This window comes from Astatotilapia calliptera, chromosome 10, assembly GCF_900246225.1.
Source record: "Astatotilapia calliptera chromosome 10, fAstCal1.2, whole genome shotgun sequence".
Classification (NCBI taxonomy): Eukaryota; Metazoa; Chordata; class Actinopteri; order Cichliformes; family Cichlidae; genus Astatotilapia; species Astatotilapia calliptera.
The window spans coordinates 29,738,432-29,765,559 of record NC_039311.1 but is presented as its reverse complement, the minus strand read 5'-3'; the positions used below and the strand labels follow the sequence as shown (position 1 = coordinate 29,765,559).

At 40.3% G+C, this 27,128-nt stretch overlaps 2 protein-coding genes across 2 annotated transcripts in view; both read left to right on the top strand.

Annotated features, from left to right (window-relative positions):
- LOC113030056 (polypeptide N-acetylgalactosaminyltransferase 10-like) overlaps positions 1-27,128 on the top strand; it is a 512,613-nt gene that overhangs the window by 340,823 nt on the left and 144,662 nt on the right. The window lies entirely within an intron of this gene.
- LOC113030059 (polypeptide N-acetylgalactosaminyltransferase 10-like) overlaps positions 1-27,128 on the top strand; it is a 61,040-nt gene that overhangs the window by 30,183 nt on the left and 3,729 nt on the right. The window contains exons 2-4 of the mRNA XM_026181120.1: positions 8,413-8,515; positions 9,578-9,716; positions 19,634-19,800. Of these exons, the coding sequence (XP_026036905.1) occupies positions 8,413-8,515; positions 9,578-9,716; positions 19,634-19,800 (409 nt within the window). The remainder of the gene's footprint in view (positions 1-8,412; positions 8,516-9,577; positions 9,717-19,633; positions 19,801-27,128) is intronic.

Genomic DNA, 27,128 nt, shown 5'->3' with positions numbered 1-27,128 from the left:
CTGTTCCGGCTTTCATGAATTAAAAAAACAACATCTGTGGTTCATCTGTGAAATCCCAAACCTCAAGCAGTCTCTGTACCCACGGATGGGAAAGAAATAATAAGACACAGAGCGGAAAAACAGAAATGAATGTAAGCCAGACATCTGTCTCTGAGTGACCACACATACACTACCTTTGATTCCTTTGCTCAGGCAGAAGCAGACCTACTGCTGCTTTTGTGAGCGTCTCTGGCATGTTGGAACTGTGTGGCTCTGATGTCCCTCAACAGCTGCTGAGAGTCTAAACCCACAGCACCAGCATCAGTCCCACTATCTGACCAAATAGCAGACATAATCTGCTGTTGGGCAGATTAGCAGAAGACCACATCGGCATGGAAATGAGGTTAGGCAGCCAGCGTTTCAGAGAGCCTCGCCATAATCTGAAAATCCCTCCATCGAGGTCACCAGGAGGAAAACCGATGGACCAGTGACTACAGTTTCACTACCCTTAAAAATGCCCCCAATTCAGGTGATGCCCAGGCTGAATATATGCTATCCTTATTAATTTCCCTCATATCATTAAAACATGTGGACTTCTTTTTACGCAAGATGTTTGCATGTAGGTCATCAGTAGCCACTGGCACATTAAATCACATCATTGCTGTGGAAAATGCTCCTCTTTGAGTGGCTACAAGTCGTCATAGTTGCCCTGCCACATAACAGTTTGCCTTCATGTTGCAGCCTATGCTCTTTAGGTATACATTTTTCTCTTTGAGTAAACTGATGCTATTGTAGTATGTGAAAAATGTGCAAAACACCTCTCCCACGAGGCATCCTAACCCTGTGCCTGAAACACATCAACCCCTTTCCAGAACAGAGGAACGGCAGCTCTGTTCCCACCTCTAAGCGAGTGAGTTCCTCAGCATGCTTCAAAGGAATCAGAATTCTACCACATGTATCTACAATTGACTTCTTCCTGTCACTAACAACAGTCCATGGGCACAGGTGAGGGTAGGAGTGTAGATGCACCTGTAATCTACAGGTTCAGCTTCACGCTCAGTTGTCTTTAACAAAAACAGATCGGTTCTACGATGGCCGAGGCTGCGCCGAGAGCTCTGTAAACCGTCTGATGTTTGGGAGGAGGAATACAGGGAGCAGTCTAGAGCTCAGTATTCAGAGGGAGACACCTTTTTAATAATGCGTGTCGCTCCAAGGAGACAAATTCGTCAATTTGGACAGACTGATATCACATTTTTAGGTAGATTAAGGAACGCGGCTTTGTCTCCATGTCTTATGCAAATACTCACACATTTGCTGCCTGATACTCTCGGTCTGTCTTTTATGAGTCTGTGTGCAAACACTGACTGACATGTGGCCTTTTGTCATCAGTTAAATAGACCACTAAAAGGCTACATTAAATTTAATGAGGGCTCATGGTGCCAGGTGACAGGAGTTACATCCCTGTGCTTTCAGCTCTCTCGCAGCTTTTCTTCTTCTCTTCCCTCTGCTTTCCTTTAGAGCATTTGTTCCTGTTTGCGTTGCATTTAAGACGTTTTGGGGGCCTGTCAGTTAATATGAGAGTGCTGCATGGAGACAATGTGCCCTGTGAGGATCATGGTGTCACTCTTTCAGTGACTTATCAGGGTGTTTGGGCTGAGTCTTAAATATTGATGGAGCCGAAAAGTGCCCAGAGTGGAATGAGTTTGTGGCAGCGTGGATGCTTTGTGATGATGGTGATTAGCAGAAAGGAGGGAGGCAATACTCTGCTGTGGAGTACCGCAGAGACGCAGATGATCATGTCTGGTATCGCCTTAGTTTCCGTTCCCTTTCAAGCCGCCTCTGGTCCCGTTGTGTGTTGCTCATGAATATTCATTCTCCGGCTGAGATGAAACTAAATTTAACTTTCACTATTGTCAAAAAGATGGTTTAAAGGTACTAAGGTCATAATAAAAGTAATCATTTATATTACAATATTTTAATGTGGTCGTTTCACATTGTTTAACAAATATACAAGGTAGAATATGAAAGTACTTTATACAAACTGTATGAAATGTACTGATGCTTGAGAGGGTCTAGACAAACTAATTTATAAACATTTTCTTCAGTAAAAAAAACAAAAAAACCTCACAAAAGAATGAAGTCGTTAAAGGGTTTGTGTTCCGTGACAAACTCTTTGCTGCTTCTGGCTGCATGCCTGCCTTTTGATCAGCGGTTTTACATTTTCTTCAGCAGATTTAGCAGCTATTCAAACCAAAATCAGCCATGCATTAAAGCAGCACAGCTGGCTTTGTTGGGAGAGTCTTGCTTCAGGTACTTACGAAACATGAAATACAAAAGATTTAGCAGGTGTTCAAACCAAAATCGGGTTCTTGAATTTTAAGCTTTTTCACATCCTAAATCGCTGAACAGTAGTGTATCAGTAGTTTGTCTGGGTAGACCCGGAAGTTTGGAGTTCTGTGTCTATCCTGCGGTCGTCTGCCAGCTACTTCTGTTTGAAGCAAAGGAGCAGGGGCTATATTTTAGGGTGAGGCTGGACATCTATCGCTAAGGCAAAAGAAACTCATTCTGGATGCTTGTATCCAACACACCGTTCTTTACTACCCAATCTCATCACCAGAGCTGATGAAAATAGGTTAATTGATTGACGAATTAAAAGTTCGCTCTCGCTTGTCCACAGTGGGCCAGTGCATCCGTATGAACTCGTCAGGTAGGACCTATAGTGCTATACCTGGAATCGAAAACCCAGGCACTACACCCTAGACTACGGGTGTCAAACTTGTGGCCCCGGCAAACGAAATAATTTCACGTCAGCCGGTATGTGTGAGCCAAATCTTCAGCCCTGCTAAGAATCCATACAGGCAAATGCGAGACTTTATTTTGATGGGCACATGTTGCAACCAATCACGTGCAAAGATGGACTGGGGTCAAGAAAGAAAGAAGGAAGGGGTGGGCAGATGTTCTGGGGAGCAGAGATGCAGAAATGTGTGCATGTAGCACAGTCACAGCTCAGTGTCTGAGTGTCTAAATGAGGTTCGCAGGCCCAACTGTGTGCTTGAAGCCATTTATAATCTAACTCGCCGTAAACAAGCAAGCAGAAATTTTGGACTTTTAACTGTATTTTAATAAGTTTTACAGTTTTTTCCTACGGATTAAAAACCTCACTTGGCCATTCATACTACTCAAAGTAATGAAGCAATAAACAACTAAAGATTGAAACGTTTGTTTTTCACTTTCTACTATAGAAATGTCAGTTGTTTAAAAAACAAAAAAAAACAAAAAAAAAACGACTACAGTTAAAAAAACAAAAAACGAAAAATGGGGAAAAAAAAAAACCTGACCAGGCTGGGCAACGAGCTACCAGAAGTTTCTTACAATTTGAGTTCAGAGTTGTCAGCTTTTTCTTTATCGCGTAGAAAATGCAGTTAAATGTAACTTCTTTACACTGAGAGACAGGGGAGTTTCACTGGTCTGGCCCACTTAAGATCGAAGTGGTCAGTATGGACTGATTCTTATATAGCGCTCAGTGCTTTCTAAGTACATTCACACACACTCATACTCCGATGGATGCACCTGCTCTACCTCCTGAGCCACCCCTTATTATGTGGCCTATGAGTTAAAATGAGTTTGACACCCCTGCTCTAGACCCTTCGTGGAGCTCTAACCTGTGTCTTTCGTAGCTGAGCCTTGAGCAGTGTTTCAGGTTCAACCTAAATAAATGACATAGATGCAACACCCTGGGTCACGATCCCTGCCATTGCAAAGTTGTAAATTAAACTACACAAATTTGGCACCCTCATTACAAAAAGTAATTTACCACAAGCTTGTGTGATTGGACAATGCTGCATTCTTTCATGTGCCATTGAATTTGAGTTTGGCTTCATTAAAATTTGTCTGCTACTGTAAATCAGCTCTGGGGTTACTTGTAGAGCTTTAGGAAAATGTGTGAAATGTAATGAAATCCTGCTTAATCCTGTGAGGGCTAAATCCTTATAACAGTCACTGTAACCTTAAACATAACTGGTGTTTTTGAAGAGGGGTGGGGAAAAATAATTTTTGTAAGAATTGCAGATAGTTTGTATGTTTCAGAATGTTTCTCTTCCTCTAAGTCCAGTCTGAATAATGAGCACAGCATATAACCTTGCAAGGAGCAGCAGTAACCAGTTGGTTGGTATGACACGCAGTGAAGTATTCAGGTCAAGTTGTTTTATTTTCCCGAAGTAATGACATCTCCATGAACCTTAGCAACAAGAATGACTTAACTGTAATACTCCATGCCTAGCTGTGCCACAATCCAGTTAACTAAGAAAAAACAAGTAGATTTTAAATGAATACACTCAGTTTATGGGGTTTTCTGGTGGCCCTCCTTACCTTCTTTTACTCATCCAGACCATGTGGGCATCACTGTTAACCATGGCCACCTTGAGCTGAATTAATCCTGTTTGCTTGTTGTGTAGAGAGAACTCTTTTATATCCTCTACCTGACTCTAACCAAACCTAACAGTTTAGTGCGACTCTGATGTGAAGGTTTTTGCATCTAGATATCAGCTTTATTAGTTAGTAGAGATGTTCACTTTTAACTGCTGTTGTTCTTCACATTTCTAGCTTTTCAGTGACAAACTTGCAGGCTGCTTTTAGTGTGAAGCTCTTTTAGTCACTGTGTTGTTTTAACCTGCCACCCACAGCACAAAACCTTAAAACTTTGCAGACTTTTACTTTTTCTTTTCCTCTTTCATTACCCACGTGTGGACAGTTGTTTTCATGCCCATCCTTTTCCCGTCTATTTCAATTACTTTCTTTCCTTTAACCACCCGCCCACGTCCTGCGTCCACAAAACTAAACATGTGCACACATTAGCTGAAAACTTTCCCCCCTCTCCTTGTCTTGTTTTTCAAGGTCTTGTTGAGCAGCAGGAAAAACCCCAGAGGAATATTGTGGCGATGTGCGCTGAAATTTTAATCAGGAGGAAATGGGGCGGCACAGTACTGTTCCTTTATAGTATGAATTTGCACAGATGGACTCTTGCTGCTTGTCAGATCCATATGCGACACACTGAAGGTGTCTGCAACAGAAAGGGAATGAAGTAGTGAGATCATGGGGTCGGAAAAGGGAGACCATGAAAGAAAGGAAGGACGAGTAAATGGAGCGGAATCAGTTTAAAAACAAACAAAACTTATTTCATTTATCCACACCGTCTAGTCAGTCATCTTACAAATGGGCTGAAGGTTTTCTTCGGTTGACCTAAGAGGTTGAGTACTTCATGAAGGGATGATGTCTTGGAGCACACAAGTCTTCATTGGAAAAGTCAGAATTTAGATTGAATCGTGAGTTGATGCAGTTTTCTTCACACAATTTAATCTGCTCTAATCAATGTACGAAAGCTGTCCAGTACAGTTATTACAGCTATTAAAGTTACAGAGTATTCAAGTACAATTCAAGTTTACCATACTAAAATTGGAAGTCTAATTCAGGCACTGAGAATGTTTGCGGTGCCATTTATCAACAGAAGCTATTACTGGCTGCCCCGTTATTCTCAAGGGGTTGTTACAGCGGGCAACTCCGCATGTCTGATTTACCAAATCAAATCAAACCTTTCCTTCTGCAACCCCAAAGGGATTTCTCTCTCTCTCATCCTGGGACTGAACCGCAGATTTTCTGCTTGTTAGCCAAATGTGTGAACCATTAAACTATGCAGCCATGCTACGTATCAAAAGAGGATATAGTAGTAGTTCCTGTATTTCAGGCAGCCCCAGTTGCCTAAGTATAAGGCCTCCCAACTCGGGGATTGCTGGTTTTTGAGCTTCGTGTGGTGTGTGAGAAGCATGGCAGGTTATTTACTTGGTTAACTAATTAACTGATAAAACATAAGCATTACAGGGTTAGCTGGTGGTTTGATATCCACTTTCTTCAGTCTGTATGTCACAGTCGATGAGGATCAGTTTATCGCAGTGTTGCATACAAATATTGCCTCTGACATTAGTGCCAGTTTTGTGATACCACGCCAATGGCAGCATTTTGGCAGTAACTGTTGTCTGATAGACTGGCATAGAATCTCTTTTAGTTTGAGGAGGGTGTTGGTGGAAAACTGGTATTTGAGTGGTCAAAAAGACAATAAATATGCTGTTCAAGGTTTTCCACCCCAAAGTTTACCAGCCAGTTTCTATGGTTTGCTTGTTTTGTAGTACTCATGGCCCCAAGCTAGAGCATGGCCCCTGGATGTGTAACTATAAATTCCTCTTTTGTCAGATTTGGTCATCTTCAACCGTCATATTTGTTACACCAGAAACGCGTTGTTAAGCTTGTGGGAATGTTTTGCCCCCAGATGGAGCAGAAAATTTCCCATACAAGGTCATACTGAGTAATGCATATATTAACTTGACAAAAATCTAAACCCAACATAACCCTTAAATTGTCAAAATGATCTCTGGGTCAAAGGGGTGGGGGTGGGGGGGGGAGTCTGTGCCTGAGTCTGAAGGCTTAATCAAAAAGATTAACCTAAAACGAAATCTTTGTAGTTATATACTGTCCATTAGTTTGTTATTCAGGGTCGTATTCCTCTAAGCCAGCAGTCTGTTTAATAATTCATAGTATTTCATGCAGTCAGTGGTGCCATTTGTATTTAAAGTGTTTCACTAATTGCCTCCTCCCATCGAGCTAATTATTTCTCCATTGTGCTGTGATCCTGTAATTCACAATGCAGAGTCACTGAAAGTCACTCAGCGTGTAGAATGACTAAGTGCAAGAAGAAACAGCCTCCACCTTTGTATGCTGAGCTGGTGTGTGTGTGTGTGTGTGTGTGTGTGTGTGTGTGTGTGTGTGTGTGTGTGTGTGTGTGTGTGTGTGTGTGTGTGTGTGTGTGTGTGTGTGTGTGTGTGTGTGTGTGTGTGTCAGGGCATTGATATTCTCCTCACAGGGTTGTCAAGCATGAAATAGAAGAGTACATTTTCTGTGGATGAACTCTCAGCAGAGCATTGTTAGATAGTGAGAGCTGATGCTCTGGAGAAATCTCTTAGCTGACACAGATACTGACGGGGTGAGGTAAAAAAGACTGAGTGTGCTGCTCTGTTGTGTAAACGACTTATGTTGGTTTTTCACATTTTATTTCATTAACAACAAAAAAGGTGTCTTTTACCATCCTCCTGACCATTTCTGTGTGCGAGGTGGCTGAGCCTTTGCAGGTTTGGCGTGGGAGGTTGTGCGCTGGTTTGGAACAGAAATGTCTAGCACTTGAGATTCAGCTTCAGTCAACTGGACAATCAATGATTATGTGACTTTGCCGTTTTTACTCTTCAATCAATCTCCAATTTTCACTGCACTTCCACATTACTAACCGCTGGCAAACGTTATTTTTGGTGCACATCCAAATTGATCCCCAATCACTGGATTAGCAGATGTTTTAGAGACATGCTATTCTTCTGTTAGTCAGTCACAACTCTGCTCATCCTTGTTACCACATTTATCTAAGGGCCTCCCCATGCCTGCCGCCTAGTGCCGGGCAAACGGCACCTTACGAGAAAGCTGACGCCAAATTTACATCACATCCCCTGTCGCAAGCCGCCATTTTTGCTGATCGTGCACGTTTCAACTGACTTTTACTGAAATGAAGAGATGAGTCGACAGTCATGTCTCTTTTATATATATCAGTCCAGAAGCTCAGCGATTCTACAGGTGGAGGTGCTGCAATAGTTTGAAAAGATGGGATCACTCTGTATTTCTTTTGTTTCTGTTTTTGTTTTTTGCTTCCACTTTTTTTTCATATTCACCTTCTTGTACCAATCCTGATGTGGAGGTTTTGTCTGAGTGATTTAGTTATTTACACAGCATTACAAGCTTGGCCCAGAAAAGAACCACTTCTTTTGGGCTGCCAGCAACCATTTGATGTGGTTTGCGTGTCTGGCCTGGGTGCCACCTGGATACCTCCTTGGTGAAGTGTTTTCGGCATGTCCTACTACTTACTGGGTCAGTTAATGCGTTTCACCCAAGCATTTACTTCATTGATACACAGTCTACGATGTGGCACTTATTTCCAAAGAATTACTAAAATAGGAGGAACTTGAGGAGCAAAGTTAAACCAAGATACCAACTTGCAAGCGTGCATAAGAAGCAGCTGGTTGTGACTGAAGCTAGAAGTTCTCTTACATTGCTTGCTTAATAGCTTCAAGCTGAAATTGGTTGAACATGTTGTGAATGATTGTTATAAATCAGGAAGTTCTGGAAGCTCTTCCCTACTTAAAATATCCTTTTGCCGTACAGTTGTAAGACACACTGGAGTACAAAATATGAACATCTGTGGAAATGTGTGCTGTATGTCCACATGGCAGCCAATATACTGTTCACTGGTTAATCCAGCCATCAGAGCAGAGCAAATGCAGATGTGTCTGTGTGTATGACGGTGCTCATAACCATCCCTCTGTCCAATTCTGTTTTTTCCATCAGGGAGTGAATCGTGCGGGGAAGGGCGCTCAGCTGGGACGCAACGGTGTGCGGCGAAAAGACTGGCATGATAATGAAGCAATCAAAAGAGACGCATCTCGATCTGGTTTGTCAAAATCTCTTTTTACAACTCCTGAAAAAATGAAACTTAATGAAGAAAGATGCTTTTGGATTTGCACACACACACACACACACACACATCCAGAGCGTTGCTCTCCTGGTATCCAGCAAGGGTGTAAATCTGTGCTTTGGATACATTACTGGTGCCATAAATACTGTTTATATCTTCTACAATCATCACTGATTGGGTTTAATTTTCTGTTCAGGGAAAACAGCTTTTACACACTGAGTGTAAATTAGTCCAAATGGGTTTATCTCCTGAAATGAGCCGTTAAAGGCTAAAAGTTATTTTCCACTCTTCTTTCCTTTTGGAGGGAAACGTGGGTAATTTCTGCTTAATGAAACATGCATGTCTGTAGATGATTAGAGTTGTTTTTTGTTCTCCACAGGACCATACTTCTTCTTTTAATGAATCCCCAAAATATGGTGATGTAATATTATCCTGTGTGGCTTTTTCTTTTGTCGTTTTGTTCTCAAACATTAATCTCCGATTTATATATCCAGAGACAAACTAATATATTTTAGATTAGTTTTGACTTCAGCTATAGTTAACAAGTGGGTGTGGAGAGTGTTCTAGGATGGATGCAGCTTCTAGGTCTAAAAGGTGGAGCTTTCTAAGCATGAGAAGGGGGCGACTCCTGTGGGTCCAAAAGAGGGGGGTGTGTGTGTGTGTGTGTGTGTGTGTGTGTGTGTGTGTGTGTGTGTGTGTGTGAGAGAAAACATTTCCTGATGAGGTCATGGACTCAATTGCTAATTTGAAGTGTTCTTAAATAAAACACAGCATTCATTTGAGTAAATTGGTATTACAGTGAATATAATTTTAATTCCAGTTATAATTCTGTGATTCTAGTTCGTTAAGTTCTTTTCTTTATCTCGTGCACGCCTCTCTTCCTGTAGTGATGCAGTCACTAAAAGCCCAAATTCACTTACTGTTTAATTTCTCCCCTCTTGTTGAATTTCTGTGAAGAGAATGACGTGTGAGATTTGCTTGCTCCCTTTTGGTCTGTATAGATTGAAGTTTTTGTGATGAAATGTTGTTCATTTGTAGGTAACGGTGAACAGGGGAAGCCGTTCCCCCTGACTGATGCTGACCGGGTCGATCAAGCCTACAGAGAAAACGGCTTCAACATTTACGTCAGCGACCGCATCTCCCTGAACCGCTCTGTTCCTGACATCCGCCATCCAAAGTGAGTTATGTGTGTTTTCGGTAGAACACCAAAAAACTTGTCACTTTATAGTCTTATTCATATGTTTAAAGATAAATCTGCAGAGTCTCTAGCGTCACTCTGTATATGAGACTGCACATTACTGGCCTGCGTAGTAAAACACTCAAAGTTTTACTACACGAGCTGCCATTTGATTAGCAGTAGAGTTTTTACAGAGGTAGACTTCATGAGTCAGTGAATAACTGAGTGTTGTTCAGTGCTGTTCCAACAGGCTTATGTTGGGGATTTTTATCACATCTCAATCTGCCATATCAGTCATTTCTATTGAGTGTGAGGTGGGCACCAGATGAAAAGAAAAAGAGAAAACACTTCTTAAAATTTCTAGCGAAGTGGCCAGTAGCCTCAGGCAAAACTGCCATTTTCTACAAAAAATACATCTCTGTTGGTGTGAGCATTTTCATCATAGAGGCAAAAATGGGCCACACAGGACCAAGGGTCTGCAGGTTTTCATTCCAGCCAAAGACTGCAGCAGGTTATTTTACAGATTGGCATTCCATCAACCGGAGAGGAAAAAAATGAATCACCTGCTGCAGTCCTTTAGCTGGATTGAAAACCTGCTGGTTCTCAGCTCTTTGTGTAAGATACATGTTGTGCAAGGCTAATATTTGAAATCAGTGATTCAGATAAGCTTTCTGCTCAACAAGATGCTGATTTACACTAATTAATAGTGAAGGTCAGTGGAAATGTTTCTTTTTTTTTTTTGCCTTGAAAAGGACGGGAAAGGCGTTCATAATGTTTAGGTTTAAGCATAAAACTGTGTATTACAGTGCTTTACAGAACAGAACACAGGCATACTCGCACAAACACAATCAATGTGTTCATTGCTGTTTAGCTGAGAGTACGGATGTCAAACATGAGGCCTTGGGAGTAGCCAGCAGGCTGGCTTTTGGCTTGAAAGAAAAAACAGTGAAACTTGCAGTGAAATATATTTTAAAATGAAATGCATTGCTGTTACCAGCATGGCTATGTTCAGACAGTAAGACTATACAGGAGTGAAAATGTATGGAAAGTCCACACATCCTCACAGGAAGCTGGCAGCAATGTGGTGACCACAGGCCATAGAACCAAAAGAAACAAAAAACAACTTAACTTAACTTTGGACCTACTTTAAGCTTCGGCAGAGTGATTCAAGCAACTACTGATGAGAGTGAAGGATACTGCTGATTGACATTAGAGGGATACAAATAACCACTAAACTGGTATGCAGTTGTAAGGAAAGTAAATGTAATCAATGTGGAGACATTATGATGCAATTACATTTATTTTACTGAGACATCAGGCTGTTCTTCATATTTGTAGGATGCACTTGTAGTTCTTTAGAGAGGGCATTTTATTCTGTTCTTTTCTTCCTTCCTTTTGATGTTTGGTTTTACTACCTCAGGGATCGATTTGGGCTGTATGTGGCCCATGAACTAAAATAAGTGTGACACCTCTGGCTTAGAGCTAGCATATAGTTGGTACATTCGCTGTTTGGGTCAGATAAGGAGGTCAAATTCCTACCAATGATTAACTGTGTCTGAAGACAACTTTAGGCTTAAACACTACATTTGGTTTAGTTTGAATGTCCAAAAAGAGCCTTGATATGTCCGTCCGTAACGTCATCTGACTGGTTGTGTTACTTGAACAAAGAAGAATCGACTCTAAAGTTCAGACCTGATGAAATTCCACAGCAATAAAAGAGGAAAAATGTTGTAAAGCTGTTTAACCAGAGTGAAAGTTTAATGAGTTTGGAATGGGTACTTTTTCTGCAGTATATGGTAAATGGCCTGTATTTGTATAGCGCTTTACTCAGTCCCTAAGGAACCCAAAGCACTTTACACTACATTGTATAGTAGTGTATAGTGTATATATAAATATTATGCTATTTAGCAACTTCAAAATCCAAATGGTTAAATATCCTTCTTTTAATGCACTGTTTAAAAAGTCTCTTTAGTCTAATTTATTTTTAAACATAACAATTTTTAACAGATTGAAATCTTTTGATTAAGTGACAAATGTTCACTTAGATCCACAAGTTTGATGTTTGACAATCACCAACAACTGCATTATGTTCACGTTATTTTCATTTTACAATGACCAGAGCTTAACTGTATCTGTGCTGAAATGGACGTATTCATCAACCCAGCAATCCACAGGTTCCATACAGGCATCATCCAACTCTCCTGACACGTGCAGACATGATAAAAGTAGTCAAAACTGAGAAAATTGTCACAGAAACTCAAGAAGCTTAAATTAATTTAATTTCTGAATACATTAACACTACTTATTGAACTTAAAGAGTAGGTGCATTTGGGTTTAGCGTGTGGTCAAAATCTGCTATGGAGGCTTGAAAGAGTTTAGTGATTTCTAGAGGAAAAAATGCAAAATGTCCAAAGTGAAGCAAATACCGATTTCAATGTAAAGCAGAAAGCCATTATTAGACACCAGGACAATTCTGCCCTAACCAAAACCTACTTGGTAATGTTTGCACCTTTATTATCCAGGCTGGCTTTGGTCCAACTCATTACGACGAGCACTGTTTCGAACAATTGCTCCGATTATCAACCTGACCAGCCTATTAACAGGAGAGAGTTGGCTTTACACACAGAAGTTGATAATGCACCATGTGTCGCCCATGTACTTGTAAACCATGTTCTTGATAGTAATTAACAGTGTCATTGATGTCCCCCTGTGTGCAAGGTGTTAGGAAGTGACAGAACATGTGTGCCACGTTGTACGGGAGCAGCTTTCCGTCTGGCTGCTGTGGGGCTGCGAATATTTTTCAACCAGGATTTTCTTGGGAGGAGAATGAGTGCAGAGGATGGAGAAAGTGGAAAGTCTGGCTCTTTTTGATTGGTCACAGTGAAGCAACAGGGAAGCTTAATAAACGAGACAAACTCAAAAACCCTTTATGACCCCCATTTCCTGCCATGGTTATTGAACTGGATGGAATGAATAATATATTGATGATTTTGCTAATCTGTGGCCAAGAGGCCATTAGAGTCCAATGGGATTATCTCCTTTGGAGTTTAAATAAATGTCTGGCTTTACTGTTGGAGTCTGCAGAAAGCTCGTGGAATAAAAATGGTGTGAAAACAATTTTGTTCTGTGGGAACATGAATGTGCATAGCAAACGCCACCCATCAGTTCTCATGTTTCTAGTTAAAGGAGGGGTTCATTTGTAGAAGCATTCAGAAGGCAGATTTTATGAGCAAGAAGTGTAATGTGTTAACTTCATTGATTGGAGGTCATTTTAATCAATTCTGTCATCTTTGTTTGATTACTCCGAGATGGAAGATGATCCCAAAGGCAAAGCCTTGCTCAAACTTCTAATAAAGCCAAATTCTGCAATTCCTGAAATGGCCACTTGAGGCTCTCTTCAAAAGCAGGTCTATTCCCGTAAACATCCATGGAAAATGCCGCAGCTTTGTAGCAGAAATGAATGCCTTACTAGCCTGGTACAAAAGGCGGTTATATCTCGGTTGCTAGTTCAACATCTTCATAACATCTTTATAGGAGTTATGATTTTTATAACGCATCTTTTTAAATTTTATCGAGGCCTGTTCATTATTAAAGGTTTTACCTGTTTTGAGTGACATATTCGTGCGAAGTAGGCTGCTAGCAGTCCACTAGGCCTCACTTCAGCTCACTGACTGGGCCTTGTTTTTTTTTTTTGTTTTTTTTTAATGCTGTTGCCTTATGTAACGCATTTAATATCTGACAAATAAAAACTGCTGTGTGGTACAGTCCATCCAAAAAGTCTGTGCTTCAGTTTGGACAATGACATTGTAGAATATTAAGCTGTTTTGCAGCACTGATTAGCAGAAAAAAACAAACCATGCTGGGGACCAGAATTGGGAGTCGGACCCAGCACGCTTTTGTTCTAGAATTTATGCCTAAAACTAGAAAAGACCAGTTGAAGAATAACATGAACAAACAACAAGTGCAACAGCTAGCACTTAACTTAACTACTACTTGGCTTTACTCTTCATGAATAAGATGAGACAAGATGTTTGCTTCTTTGTTTACTGCCCCGGTGTCGTGGACTTGATGCGATGACGAGGTGCACATTAAGCTGAGCATTTTCTAGTATTCAAAGTATTCAAAGACAGATGCTGTAGAAGCACGGTGAGCCATATGGGCCCGTGTTTGCAGTACAGAGTGCTGGGTTCTTTCCAGCTTCTCCTCTGACTCATTTAAGAACAAAATACTGAAAATAAACTCAACGGCAACATTATAAATATCATCTGCTTAACAGCTTTGGATCTGGTGACCCGATTCGTCACAGATCAGCCTTGAGCTCTTTCCCTCTACCTGACAGGGCTGTTCTCTGACCCTGCTGTCACTTTCTTGTGGGAAGCAGTTTTAAATGCTTTCCCTCGCAAGGTCCCTCCAGGACAGCATTTATGTTCTTTCTGATTCCCCCCCCCCCTTTTTTTTTTTTTTTCTTCAGATTTATAAAGTTTCCACATCCTGTGACCTTTATGAAGCATTTTCCATCACAGAGCCAGTTTCCACCAGTACGGCATCACGGTGGCACACTTTATCAAGTTTATATTGGACAGAGAACTCTTTGCTTGTTATAGCTGTCAAGGGAATAGAGTTCAAACTTTGCAAACTCACAGGCTGCAGTATCGTGAAGCAAGCGTGGAATCAAATGTCAGAAAAAGCAGATAAGTGAGAAATTTCCAGTCGAGAGCTTCAGGTGTGCCCGGCCTGCTAATGGTAGGATGATTTTAAAGGTTGAGCTGTTGTACATAGACACAGGGATTACTTTAAATTCGTCTTTAGGTCTTTGGTGTTATTTTTATCCTGATTGCATCAAGGGAGCTTTCTGAATATGCTAAAATAATTTGGCAATGGTTCAGAACATAATGATTCTGCTAAAGTGAGCTGAGGGAAAGTCTTTATTCAGTAAAGGTACAGGTGCTGGCACAATGATAACTTAATAGAAAAACTTGGAGTTCTTGTTCTTGCCTTTTTTCTGGTTCAACATTTTGGACATGTCTTTCACAACCATTATTTTAGAAGAGGTTTTTCATTATATATGACAGCTTTGAGTTCATAACTGGATCTTTGCTCAGCCAGAACCACCAACGGGCGATGGTTAAAATCTGACTCAACAGAGTTCTGTTGAAGACTGAACATTTTTATTGTCTAGGCCACTTGGGCTTGTGGGAAACTAGCATGAGGACCCAGATGTAGGGCTGGGTATCGTCACTGATTTCTAGAATCGATTCTATTCCGATTCACAAGGTCCTGAATCGATTTGATTTGAATCTGGGAAATTTTTCCTCACACAGTCAGAAATATTATAATTCAGATCAGTACATTTACATATTTTTGTATCTATAAAAAGGAAGCTGACACTTTCCAGACTTTATCAAAGGTGTGAGCATCACAGCAGATGCCTTTGTGTCAAAGTAGCTGAAGATAAACACAGAAAAACATGAAGGTGATTTTCCTGGGATTTTATAAAAATATTCCGCAGTACATCAAAAACGAAAGAAAACCATTAATCAACTTATGAACAACCTCTGAAGTTACAGCGGTTTTATTAGAGACACGGCTAAGCATTTTGCATAATTTAAAAAAGTTTCTTTTCGGAAGTGAGTAAAGGGAAAAAAAAAAAACATCGGCCGACAGTGCTGTAAACAACGGTAGACTTGCGCGTAACAAGCAAGCAAATAATGCAGAAAACAGATTTCGGGGATAGACGGGAAACTGTTCTTGAAGTACAGAGAGAGAGAGAGAGAGAGATTGTGATTTTTATCGTGGTGGAAGCAAAACAGCAAAAGTAAGAGGGAGTCCATGATGATGTTTATGTGAAGCGTAGTTTGGATCAATATTGTTTGGAGAGAGATAAAACTAACAGCTTTAGAATCAGTGCAAAAAGGACGTAAACACAAAGCGCAGACCCGCCGAAACATCAGAATCAGCGAGCTGTCTGCTTTCAGCCCCGACCGTGTCCGTGCCGTGAGGTGAGAAAGGCGACATCTCAATGATTCTGATCCGTCGGCGGGTCCGCGCTTTGTGTTTACATCTTTGTGCAGAAGCCGTGTACCTGCTCTCATTTACTGTCTTAGCTGTTTGGTGGTTGTCAAAATTTTGTGACATTTCACCTGAGATTCTGGAATTTTGGGCAAAATACATTTATATAAAAAAATCGATTCAGGATTTTAATGAATCGATATCACGTTATCCAAGCCAGAATCGATTTTAATCGATGAATCGATTATTAAAACCTACCCAGATACTTCACACAGGGGTAACGGGGATGGGGGAGGCCAGCAGGTGTATCTGTTTTACTGGTCAAAGTAACAGAGTGACGGGTGTCCGACAGCTGTGTGCCAAATCTATTCACATCAGGCCCGGGCACCTCTACAGGATTCGTATATCCATTTCGCTCTCGCTCACTACCTGAATGACATGATGGAGAGACACAGAGGATGGGTTTCAGGCAGCCACACGGGCCTTGAGAGACTTAATTACTGCCGCGATAGATTCTCCTCTTGATCTTTCAGAGAGCGAGAGAAAGAAGAGACAAATGTCTAGAGGGGCAAGCCAGCAGGTGGTATGCTTCATTAGATCTTATTAAAAGAGCAGCTCATTGTTCAGGTTGGGCTGGTAGAGGGCGCACAGCAGTACAGCAAGGTAAAGGGCAGCTCCACAGGTTCCAGAAGAATTTCTACCACGCTCTCCATTAGCATTTTAAATAATAACCCCAGCACAGAAACACATGGAGGATTATTCTAACTATGTGGTAACTGCATTTTGGTAAAGGCCAAACAGACATGATGATGAGGCTCTATGAACCTTTGTTACAAAGAGAAGGGCTTACATGTACAATGTACCCAAAGAAAAGGTTGTATAGAAAATCCGATGAACTTGCAGAGTTAAAGGTAAAAGAATAAAACATTTTACAATGCTTGCCACTGAACTAATGAGTGTGGGCATGCCTGTTGCTAACACAATACTATAGTACGCTAGTATGCTACATTATACAGTGGGGCAAAAAAGTATTTAGTCAGCCACCGATTGTGCAAGTTCCCCCACCTAAAATGATGACAGAGGTCAGTAATTTGCACCAGAGGTACACTTCAACTGTGAGAGACAGAATGTGAAAAAAAAATCCATGAATCCACATGGTAGGATTTGTAAAGAATTTATTCGTAAATCAGGGTGGAAAATAAGTATTTGGTCAATAACAAAAATACAACTCAATACTTTGTAACATAAGCTTTGTTGGCAATAACAGAGGTCAAACGTTTACTATAGGTCTTTACCAGGTTTGCACACACAGTAGCTGGTATTTTGGCCCATTCCTCCATGCAGATCTTCTCGAGAGCAGTGACGTTTTGGGGCTGTCGCCGAGCAACACGGACTTTCAACTCCCGCCACAGATTTTCTATGGGGTTGAGGTCTGGAGACTGGCTAGGCCACTCCAGGACTTTCAAATGCTTCTTACGGAGCCACTCCTTTGTTGCCCGGGCGGTGTGTTTTGGATCATTGTCATGTTGGAAGACCCAGCCTCGTTTCATCTTCAGTTCTCACTGATGGAAGGAGGTTTTGGCTCAAAATCTCACGATACATGGCCCCATTCATTCTGTCCTTAACACGGATCAGTCGTCCTGTCCCCTTGGCAGAAAAACAGCCCCATAGCATGATGTTTCCACCCCCATGCTTCACAGTAGGTATGGTGTTCTTGGGATGCAACTCAGTATTCTTCTTCCTCCAAACACGACGAGTTGAGTTTATACCAAAAAGTTCTACTTTGGTTTCATCTGACCACATGACATTCTCCCAATCCTCTGCTGTATCATCCATGTGCTCTCTGGCAAACTTCAGACGGGCCTGGACATGCACTGGCTTCAGCAGCGGAACACGTCTGGCACTGCGGGATTTGATTCCCTGCCGTTGTAGTGTGTTACTGATGGTGACCTTTGTTACTTTGGTCCCAGCTCTCTGCAGGTCATTCACCAGGTCCCCCCGTGTGGTTCTGGGATCTTTGCTCACCGTTCTCATGATCATTTTGACCCCACGGGATGAGATCTTGCGTGGAGCCTCAGATCGAGGGAGATTATCAGTGGTCTTGTATGTCTTCCATTTTCTGATGATTGCTCCCACAGTTGATTTTTTCACACCAAGCTGCTTGCCTATTGTAGATTCACTCTTCCCAGTCTGGTGCAGGTCTACAATACTTTTCCTGGTGTCCTTCGAAAGCTCTTTGGTCTTGGCCATGGCGGAGTTTGGAGTCTGACTGTTTGAGGCTGTGGACAGGTGTCTTTTATACAGATGATGAGTTCAAACAGGTGCCATTCATACAGGTAACGAGTGGGGGACAGAAAAGCTTCTTACAGAAGACGTTACAGGTCTGTGAGAGCCAGAGATTTTCCTTGTTTGAGGTGACCAAATACTTATTTTCCACCCTAATTTACGAATAAATTCTTTACAAATCCTACCATGTGAATTCATGGATTGTTTTTTCACATTCTGTCTCTCACAGTTGAAGTGTACCTCTGGTGCAAATTACTGACCTCTGTCATCATTTTAAGTGGGGGAACTTGCACAATCGGTGGCTGACTAAATACTTTTTTGCCCCACTGTATATCTCCAGTCCATCTGCAATTTATTTAGGTTACACTTCATCGAGCAGGTTGAAAAGGAATAAAGCTATTTTTGCAACTTTTTTGGTCATTAAAAATATTAAAAGATTATTAGGAAAAATGTGCAAATCTTCCTCCTAACTTCTAAAAATAAAGATTTCTTCCTCTTCTTGTAACACAACAGCTCATTGAATGTCCTTGAATGTTAGACTGTAGCTCAACAGAATAAGACATCTGAAAATGTCGTCTTCACAAAAATCAAAAACTGTCCCTGATTTAAATTTGGCCAATCAGTGCTCATAGATCATGTCATTGTGTGCTTCAAACTTGCACTTGTACACAGAAAGTATTTAAACTGTTAATCTGTTTTAAGCTGGCCTTTTCAAGTCAAGGACCTTCACTGGTGATGAGAGCTGGATCTCAAACTCCAATCCAGAGACCAAACAACAGTTTTCAGCTCGCAGCATCCAAGCTTGAAAGCAACGGTCAGGTGACCAGTAACGTGTTTGTTTTTCCAGCGTTCACAGGGTTTTGCTGTGAAACTTGATGTTCAGACTGTCAATGCAGTGTTCTGCTTTAACAAACTGAACTATGGTGTGTATCTACCATAGTGTTTTGGCACAAAGTGGATGGAAAATGCAGGCCATTACTGGTCACACCAACACAGTCGTTGCTCATCAACCACTTGTTCCAAGATTTATCTCCTGTAGATGTATTACCCATGTGAATACTGTAATTAGGGACAACTTTGATCAGAACAGACCAATAGTGACCAATTCCAGGGAGCAATCCAAAATTACATTTCTGTTGGGGCCAAACGAAAAGGCCTATAATCCTTTATGGAGTTGGAGGCCTTTGTTATCACGCCTTGAATTATAGCTATTTTTCACTATTGTCTGTCATTTTCTAGATGAGATTTCAGAGTACTACTGAGCATTGGATTGGTTTGTCATTACTGGTACCATCCAGTGTTTACTTGGTGGCAAGGTTCCCTTCTAGGATCCCCCGCCCCCCACCCCTTTGCATGTACTACACAGAAAGCAGAAGGCGGGAACCGCAGTAGCAACAACCGATTTCAGAATACCACTGAGCTTTGGATTGATTTTTCCTAGAAAGAAGTGTGTGTCGAGATTGTTCGTGGTTGTTAGTGTTACTAACAGTAATTGGGCATCGAAGTCATCAAACTTTGTCCAGTAGTTAATGAGATACTTCACACTGGCTAAAAATATATTATTACATATTTCCCTTTTGTCTATTTCCCCTCTTATTTGTGTCTTCCATGTGTTTGTGTAGCTGTAAACACAAGCTGTATGCAGAGAAGCTGCCCAACACCACAATCATCATCCCGTTCCACAACGAGGGCTGGTCGTCGCTGCTCAGGACGGTTCACAGCGTGCTGAATCGCTCTCCCCCACAGCTCATAGCCGAGATCATCCTGGTCGACGACTTCAGCGACAAAGGTACACAGCGCACACACGCTCATCACTACTGAGGAGAAAACACCTGCGTTCGTGTACATACGCACAGTCTGTGTGGCTTGCTACAGATAACTGAACTTTAGGTGAACTATTTCTGCTGTTCTGTCCTCCCCTGCTCCTTTCCATGCACAAACACAAACCACTGAATCATTTGTTTGCTAGTAATGTTGACTGTTGCACAAATACCGAGCTGCTCAGAAGTAAACGTGGCGGCCAGCTTCTGCGGAGGCCCGAAAGTGATCCCAAGACACTCATGCGTATGTATATTATAAACAGACCGGGAGAGAAATGGAGACACTCTCTCTCATAGTGGTGAGTCAGGATTTCAGAAATGTATCTCACTGGGCCTGTCGGCCATTTCTTAACAAGACTAGAGTCTTGTTGCTGAGAGCCTTGCCTAAATTCACTTCTGAGCATTTGGTTGGTTGTTCTTGCCAGTATGGTCAGTAAAAGTACAATAAAATAAGAAACATAATGCATACTGCAGAAATCTTATTTGTAACCCATTCAGTATAATTCCAAGAATATTATTTCTATCTGCAGTAGTAATACTTGGGGTCAAGGCTGTTTTCTAGGTCCTTCCTATTAAGCTGGGCCATATCATACCGTTCATGGTAATACCGGTATAATGTTGGGCAACGATAAGAAAATGAAATATCGCGCTAGAATATGGGTAAAACGCACATGCGCAGTGCCTATGTTTTCATACGCACATAGCGGCGACGGAGAATGAGAAGAGCGAAAGCGGATTGGTTTGTAAAAATGCTGCAACTTCAGTGGTGTGGAACTGGTTTGGCTTTCGTCCGTCAGATACACAACAAAACACTATCTTTGGTAGAGCATGCTAGCGGGCCGTCGTTATTACTGTTTTTTGGAAAATACGGCACACTTAAAATCAATCCTTTGATTTTTCTGAAAGTCGACAGTGCCCCTTATAATCCCGTGTGCCTTATGTATGAATTCTGGTTGTGTTTACTGACCTCGAAACGATTTTATGTACACGGCGCTCGAAAATCTGTCAAATGTTTCAGTACGACTTTGCTGAGCTACGAAGCCGCACCGCTTGATGGATTGTCGGAGCATTACAGCTATCGTAGGCAGGCGCCTCGCGGAGTGATACGTACTGTGCTTCAACATAATGTTACTGTATTGTGTGTGTATAACCTCTTTTTAAGTTTTGTGGATATTATACATGGTTATGCTGAGGATGTGTCGGCCAGTTTCCACTGGAAATGCCTTTTAGTTAAACTGTCAGCGAGGAATTTGCATTTGCACTGTTAAATTTTTATATAACTTTAATGCAGATAAAAAACAGCTGCTTGTTTAAGTGAAAATGCATTGATGTTTTTTTTCCCCTAATAAAGTTGTGGAGTTGTAAAGTATTTTGTCTAGTGTCAATTATATCGTCAGTTATATCGTTATCACAAATTTTCAAATGTAAATCGTGATAAATATTTTTGGTCATATCACCCTGCTCTACTTCCTATCCTCGTTTCAACTTACTTTACGCAGGCAGCTGTAGCAAAAACCCAACACAGACCACTTAGAACAGCTATGATACTGAATAAGGCAGAAACAGCAGGAAAGGGACAGCTGGGTTTCAAAGAGGCTTGCAGTGGCGCAGCAACTTAGAGGAGTTGGTGTGGTTCAGCTAATTTGGTGGTGGCCCAAACTAATATTACACTTGGTTATATTAAATGCAAGTCCTAACCAAGCTCTATGTGCGAGCTCGTAACATCAGCTGAGCTTTTTTGTATCATTGTAATAATGCCAGGGCAAATGTTTAGCTTAAGCAGCTAATGCTAGATGTTTGTCATGGCTGTTTGTGTATTTTCCTTCTAAAATCGACACCGTGGGTTAGTTTTCAAAGCAAAGCCTAAAGCTTCCCTGTCTGCATAAAAAGAATTTATATTGTTAATGTGTTCGGAGCTGCTGCCTGCAGCCGTCTCTGAACAGATGCTGATGATGAGGGGGTTCTGTGGCCCGGCTAGTGTTAGCGAGGTTAGCAGCAGAATAATCTACTTTCTGGTGTGAACCGGTATTCTCACACAGACAGCTTAATCAGTTTGAACTCTGGAATTAATGTACAGCTTTGAACCCTTACATAATAAATCGGGGGGACAAGTGCAATGTTATCAGCAAGGCCTCGATGGAGGTGAGAACACGATATTAATCACGAAGCCTGCTGCAAAGCCACCGTGTGATGCATAATTTCAGGTTCACTTTTCCAGCTCCTTAGATATTAAATAATTTATGGAGAAAAAAGAAGAAGAAGAAACTGGCATGAAGGAGGATTTTTACTCGACTTTCAGAGGTGAACTGCTCTTGTCGGTTGTTAAGGAGACAGGTAACCGCTCACATTTTATCAAACCCTGTCACTTTCTTTCAGGCTGATTAACAATCTCCGTGCTCCATGGCAGCAGGCTAGCCCGCAGAGTTACTGATGGCCTGTTATATTAATTGGCGCTGTTTTGTTTTGGTGCCTCACTGCTGACATGAGGAAGATAAACAATTGATGAGATGTTTTTGTCAGTGCAGTTATATTTTCTGAGGTGCTAATTAGTACCAGGTTTATATGTTGTGTAATTATAGCCTTGTTGCAGAGCGGCGTTTCAGGAACAGCCTCTTCTCTCCTTTTAATATCATAATTAATGCAACTATTCCTGTTTGACTTAGAGGATACCTGATGATTTATATTATCTCTGTGCTTGCTGTGCTCAGCTTTGTGTTGTATTGACGCAACAGAACTTTTCTCTTTGGGTTCAGGAAAGTTTTAAGTGGATTGTGAACTTCTGCTCATTTCAAGCTAATTTAACTTCTTGTGATGTTATTTTTAGATGTTAAAAGTGTAAGAATCTTAAAATAGATTAAATTAAATGTGAAATTAGAGTACTGTTGTTCCCAGTTTACATAAATTGCAATTTTGTAATGTGCGTGTAGGTGTGTGTCAGCTTCAGATCAGTTCTTGTGCTCAAAAGTTAGAATTCAAAAGACTATTATTGGAACCGAACATCATGTTTAATGAATATGCAGATGAAAGATGTAGCTCTAAAGTTATATACTCGATTAAATCCTCCCCTGAAAATCATTTTCTTGCGTCTTTTGAAGATAACATTGTTTATTTAAGTTTAATGTGTTGCTATAGATTTTCACTTTCTTTGGTCAACCAAAAAGGAAAGGGAAGCGGTTGCTGGAGCTGTACGTGGAAGTCATCATTATTGTAAATACTAAGAAGGGAGTTTTGGGTAGGAGATTTTCTTTTTTTTTTTTCTTTTTTTTTTTTTTCTTTTTTTATTCTAATGCATTATTTTAAAAAATGGGACCAGACATTGACTTAAGATACTTAAAAACAAGTCGAATTAGTACAAGCACTGTGACAGGTTAGTGAGAGTGAGGGTTATTGCTTTGTAACAGAAGGCTGCAAAAGGAGGTGGGAAAGAAGGATGATGAAAGTTGAGGGGAAAAAAGGCACTAGGAAGAGATACTTAAAAAAAAAAAAAAAAAAAAGATTATAACTGTCAATATTTTAATCGTTAAACTGTGGCTGCCTTGTTGGGATGCATAGGTGTAAGATGCGTTACTTACAGGTCTTTTTGGTAATTTGTCAAACTGTGGCGCTCTGGTTTGGGGCATCTTTGAAAATTTTGAAGTTATTCCTGACGTGACTTTTTGTTTTTGTTTTTTTTGGGGGGGGGGGGTTGGTAGCATCAGAGAATCCTAAATAATGTAGATGTCCAATGAATAATGCCGAATTATTGTTTCTTAATTCATCAGCTGTTTTGAATTTGTGTGGTAATGCATGTATTGTGAAAAGAATAGATAAATTTACATATTTGAGTCCCGGTTTGGTTGAAGCTTTAAAACATTCAGGTCACTCAGTACTCCAAATCATTATTATTGCAGCTGGTCCACCACTGTAATTCTGCCTCTAGATGACAAATAAACAAGCACGTTTTTGTTTTGTGATTCTGAGAAACTGACAAATTAAATCTGTCTCATGCAGTGTTGTAAAGTTTCAAAATCCACTCTTTCCTTGTGCTCCTTCTAATTTGAGGGTTTGAACTTCTTCACTCCAGCTATGGAAGAACTGTGAAATCTAATACAAGCTTATTGTAGGTTATTTCTTTTCTTTTTTTTGAGTGACTCAGTCAGTTATACTTTTTTGTATATTGACTGATTGCAAAGCACAGCCTGCCTCCTAACACAAAGAACAAAGCCACACAGAATAATTGACTGTGGCTGCTGAGCATTCACACCTATAGATGATTTCAGGAATACCTTAATGGGTTCTGATGCCTAGTGGTATTTAGTTGAACGAGACTTGAATATCCACAAGTAATCTGAAGAGAAATAAATCAGTGTCATTATAAAATGAAGCCCAGAGGACGATCAATGATGAGACCTAGAAGTGTGACAATAATGTGGCTTTATAGTGTGAATTATCTAACTGAGTATTGCAAAGGTTGTTGTGATGACTCATGCCTATGACCACACAAAGGTCACTGTTCAGTTGTTTTTGCAGTACCATATGGCATTTCCAGGTGTCAACATTTTATAAAAAAAAGAAAAAAAAAAAGCAGACTTTATTTACCCTCTAATATGTTAAAGAAGTTTTATTCTGAGCATATTATCATAAAAAATTCAAATAAAATTGAAGGAAGAAACTGGGTAAATGGAAATGTGCACAATTTCTGATGATTTGGTAAGATTTTATTTTTATAATTTCTTACTGTTAAAAAAAAAAAAAAAAAAAGTTAGACTAGACTCTGTATTGTCATCATACATATACAACCAAATTGTGGAATATTAAATACAATCTTTGTAGTATCTTCAGTTCTCAACTGTGTTCAATCCAGGATCATTCATGAATTTTAACCAATGGGAGATGAAGTGAGGATAATGTCATAGGAATACCAAAAACAGAAAAAACACTTATTACATTACATTTTTGTAATACCATTTACAGGTGTGGATTCAAACGGTAAACTTTTAGATTTTTGTATGTTAAAGCTATTAATAACTTCATAAGTGAGTTATGCCACTACTGGGCAAGTAAAGTACTGTAATGTACATAAACAACGTCTTAGTATATAGAAAATAATGTCGTATAATATAGAATGAATGGTTTACGGTATAGCTGTAGCTGTATATACATAATTTCTCCATAGGCATCAGTATTTACAGTGTTTAGATGTGTTAAAATGCGCTACGTTGTTGTCAAAATGTCCTATAATTGTACAACAGTTTGTTACAGTGCAGTAAAAATGCAGAAAATCTATTTCCAGAGTTAATTTATTGTGTTTAAAAAAAAAACACCACTTAAATAAGTAGTGTTGGGGAGACGCAGTCTAAAGTTCTATATACAAGAGAAGTGCACTGTGGTAACCTCGTATTGTACATTTTGCTTGTACAGGCAGCAGTTCAATAAAGCTGGGACTGTGACTTGAAGCTTCTCAAAACCAGCAAAGACTGCTCCTCCCAAACTGAATAAGCAATGTAACATTCACAGATGTTTCTTTTTTCAGTTTATCAGGCGCAAAAAAACACATACTGAGTGAATCAGTTATTACAGAGACAGCACACTGGGATAGATGGGGTATGATTACAGTGGTGTCCTCAGGCAACCGAACAAAAGTGCACAAGAACATAAATTCAGTTCCACTGCAAAGCAGACATGGGCGTTTATCAAGAGGTTGATGTGCAAATTTATGCATCGCTCTGTGATGAAATGGGAAATAATTATAATGGGGGGGAAAGGGGAATTTAATTTGGATGAGATGGAGGATGGAGAGATATGGATAAACTCATCAGAACAAGCTGGAGGAGAGAACTTCTGTTGTAGCTCTGAACTAGAACACATCAAAGTGGATTATAAAATAAGAGCACTTTTTATTTTTTATTTTTTTTTGGTTTCCCACATTATTTATTATGCTCATGCATTTATGTCTTCATTTCTAAATGCCAAATAATGTTACAAAAAGTCATGAATATATCTGAGCAGTTCAGCAGGCCATCAGTTACCATGGCAGCTTGAGGTGAACATTTATTATGAATAGGAAGAAAAGTTTTTTTGTTCAAACTATAGAAGGGGTGTCAGGTCCCTATGCTGTAATCCAGGTAAGAACATCCCAGGTTGATTCTGCTCATCTGAACACAACATATTTATCACGCAGTTGATAAAAACACTGCAGTCAGATGAGCAAAATCATCTTTGTGTCTATAATCATGTAAATTTCTAATGATGTTAGCATTTGATTGTAAAATTGAATTCAAACTGCCAATAATAGCTTGTTGATCTTCAGGGGTTTAGGTTTGGGATATTACAGGTTGTGCTGTGCTTGTGTCACCTTGTTAGCGGGCTAGCGGCTGAAAATGTTTTACAGGCATTGCCTGATAAACTTGCATGTGGTGTTGTTCTGTCTTAAGTGGCATCTTCAGTGCAGAAGAATTAGTTATGTATTCATCTTGTGTCTTTTATAAGAAGAAATTACTTAACTTTGAAGCCTTCTTTTAGATTTATTAATCTCATTTTAAGTCTATAGATGTCATCACAAGTACTAAACAAAACAAATTATTCATACTTATTTTTAGCTAATGAGAAAACATTTGTTAATTCCAGACATTGTGTGAACTTGACATCTTAGCAGGGTGAACATTTGTCCACATTGGTTTGTCCTTCTGCAGTGGGAAGCAGCTGCACCAAGGACAGCACAGGTAACTTTTAAAATAATCTGCACTCTGAGCACCGTGGGAAATATATATAGACTTCCCACAAAACCCATCTGACCCCTGCCTTGAGTGTTATGATCCTAGACTCATGAACAAGCCTAAGCTACAGGAAAGCTTTTTGCTACTCCTTTGTTCTTTGATTCTCATCGTTACTGTTTACCTTTAAACAAAACAAAAAACTAACTTGCACAACATAATCTCTCTTTAAACCAAAGCCCAATGTAAACCAACCCCACAAAAAAGTAAGCTATTTAGTGTATCCGAAGCCAATGCGGTCAACACAGCCAGACTCCAAAGCAGCAGATTAAAATATACATTTGAAGTTGTCCTTTTAAATGTCATCTTTAATTATGCAACCTGTTTGGGAAAATACAAAAAAAAAGAAACGTTCACACTTTTCTGTACAAAATGTTCGCTGCCAAGTAATGTTTGTGTAAAATCTCTGCTGTAATTTCAAAGTGATGCTTGATTTGGCTGTTGCCACCCACCGGCGTGGAAGAAAAATATTACATTTAGCAATATTTGCATCCACATTCATCTGTTTTTCAATACGTTGCACCTTGTCAGGGTAACGTGATCCC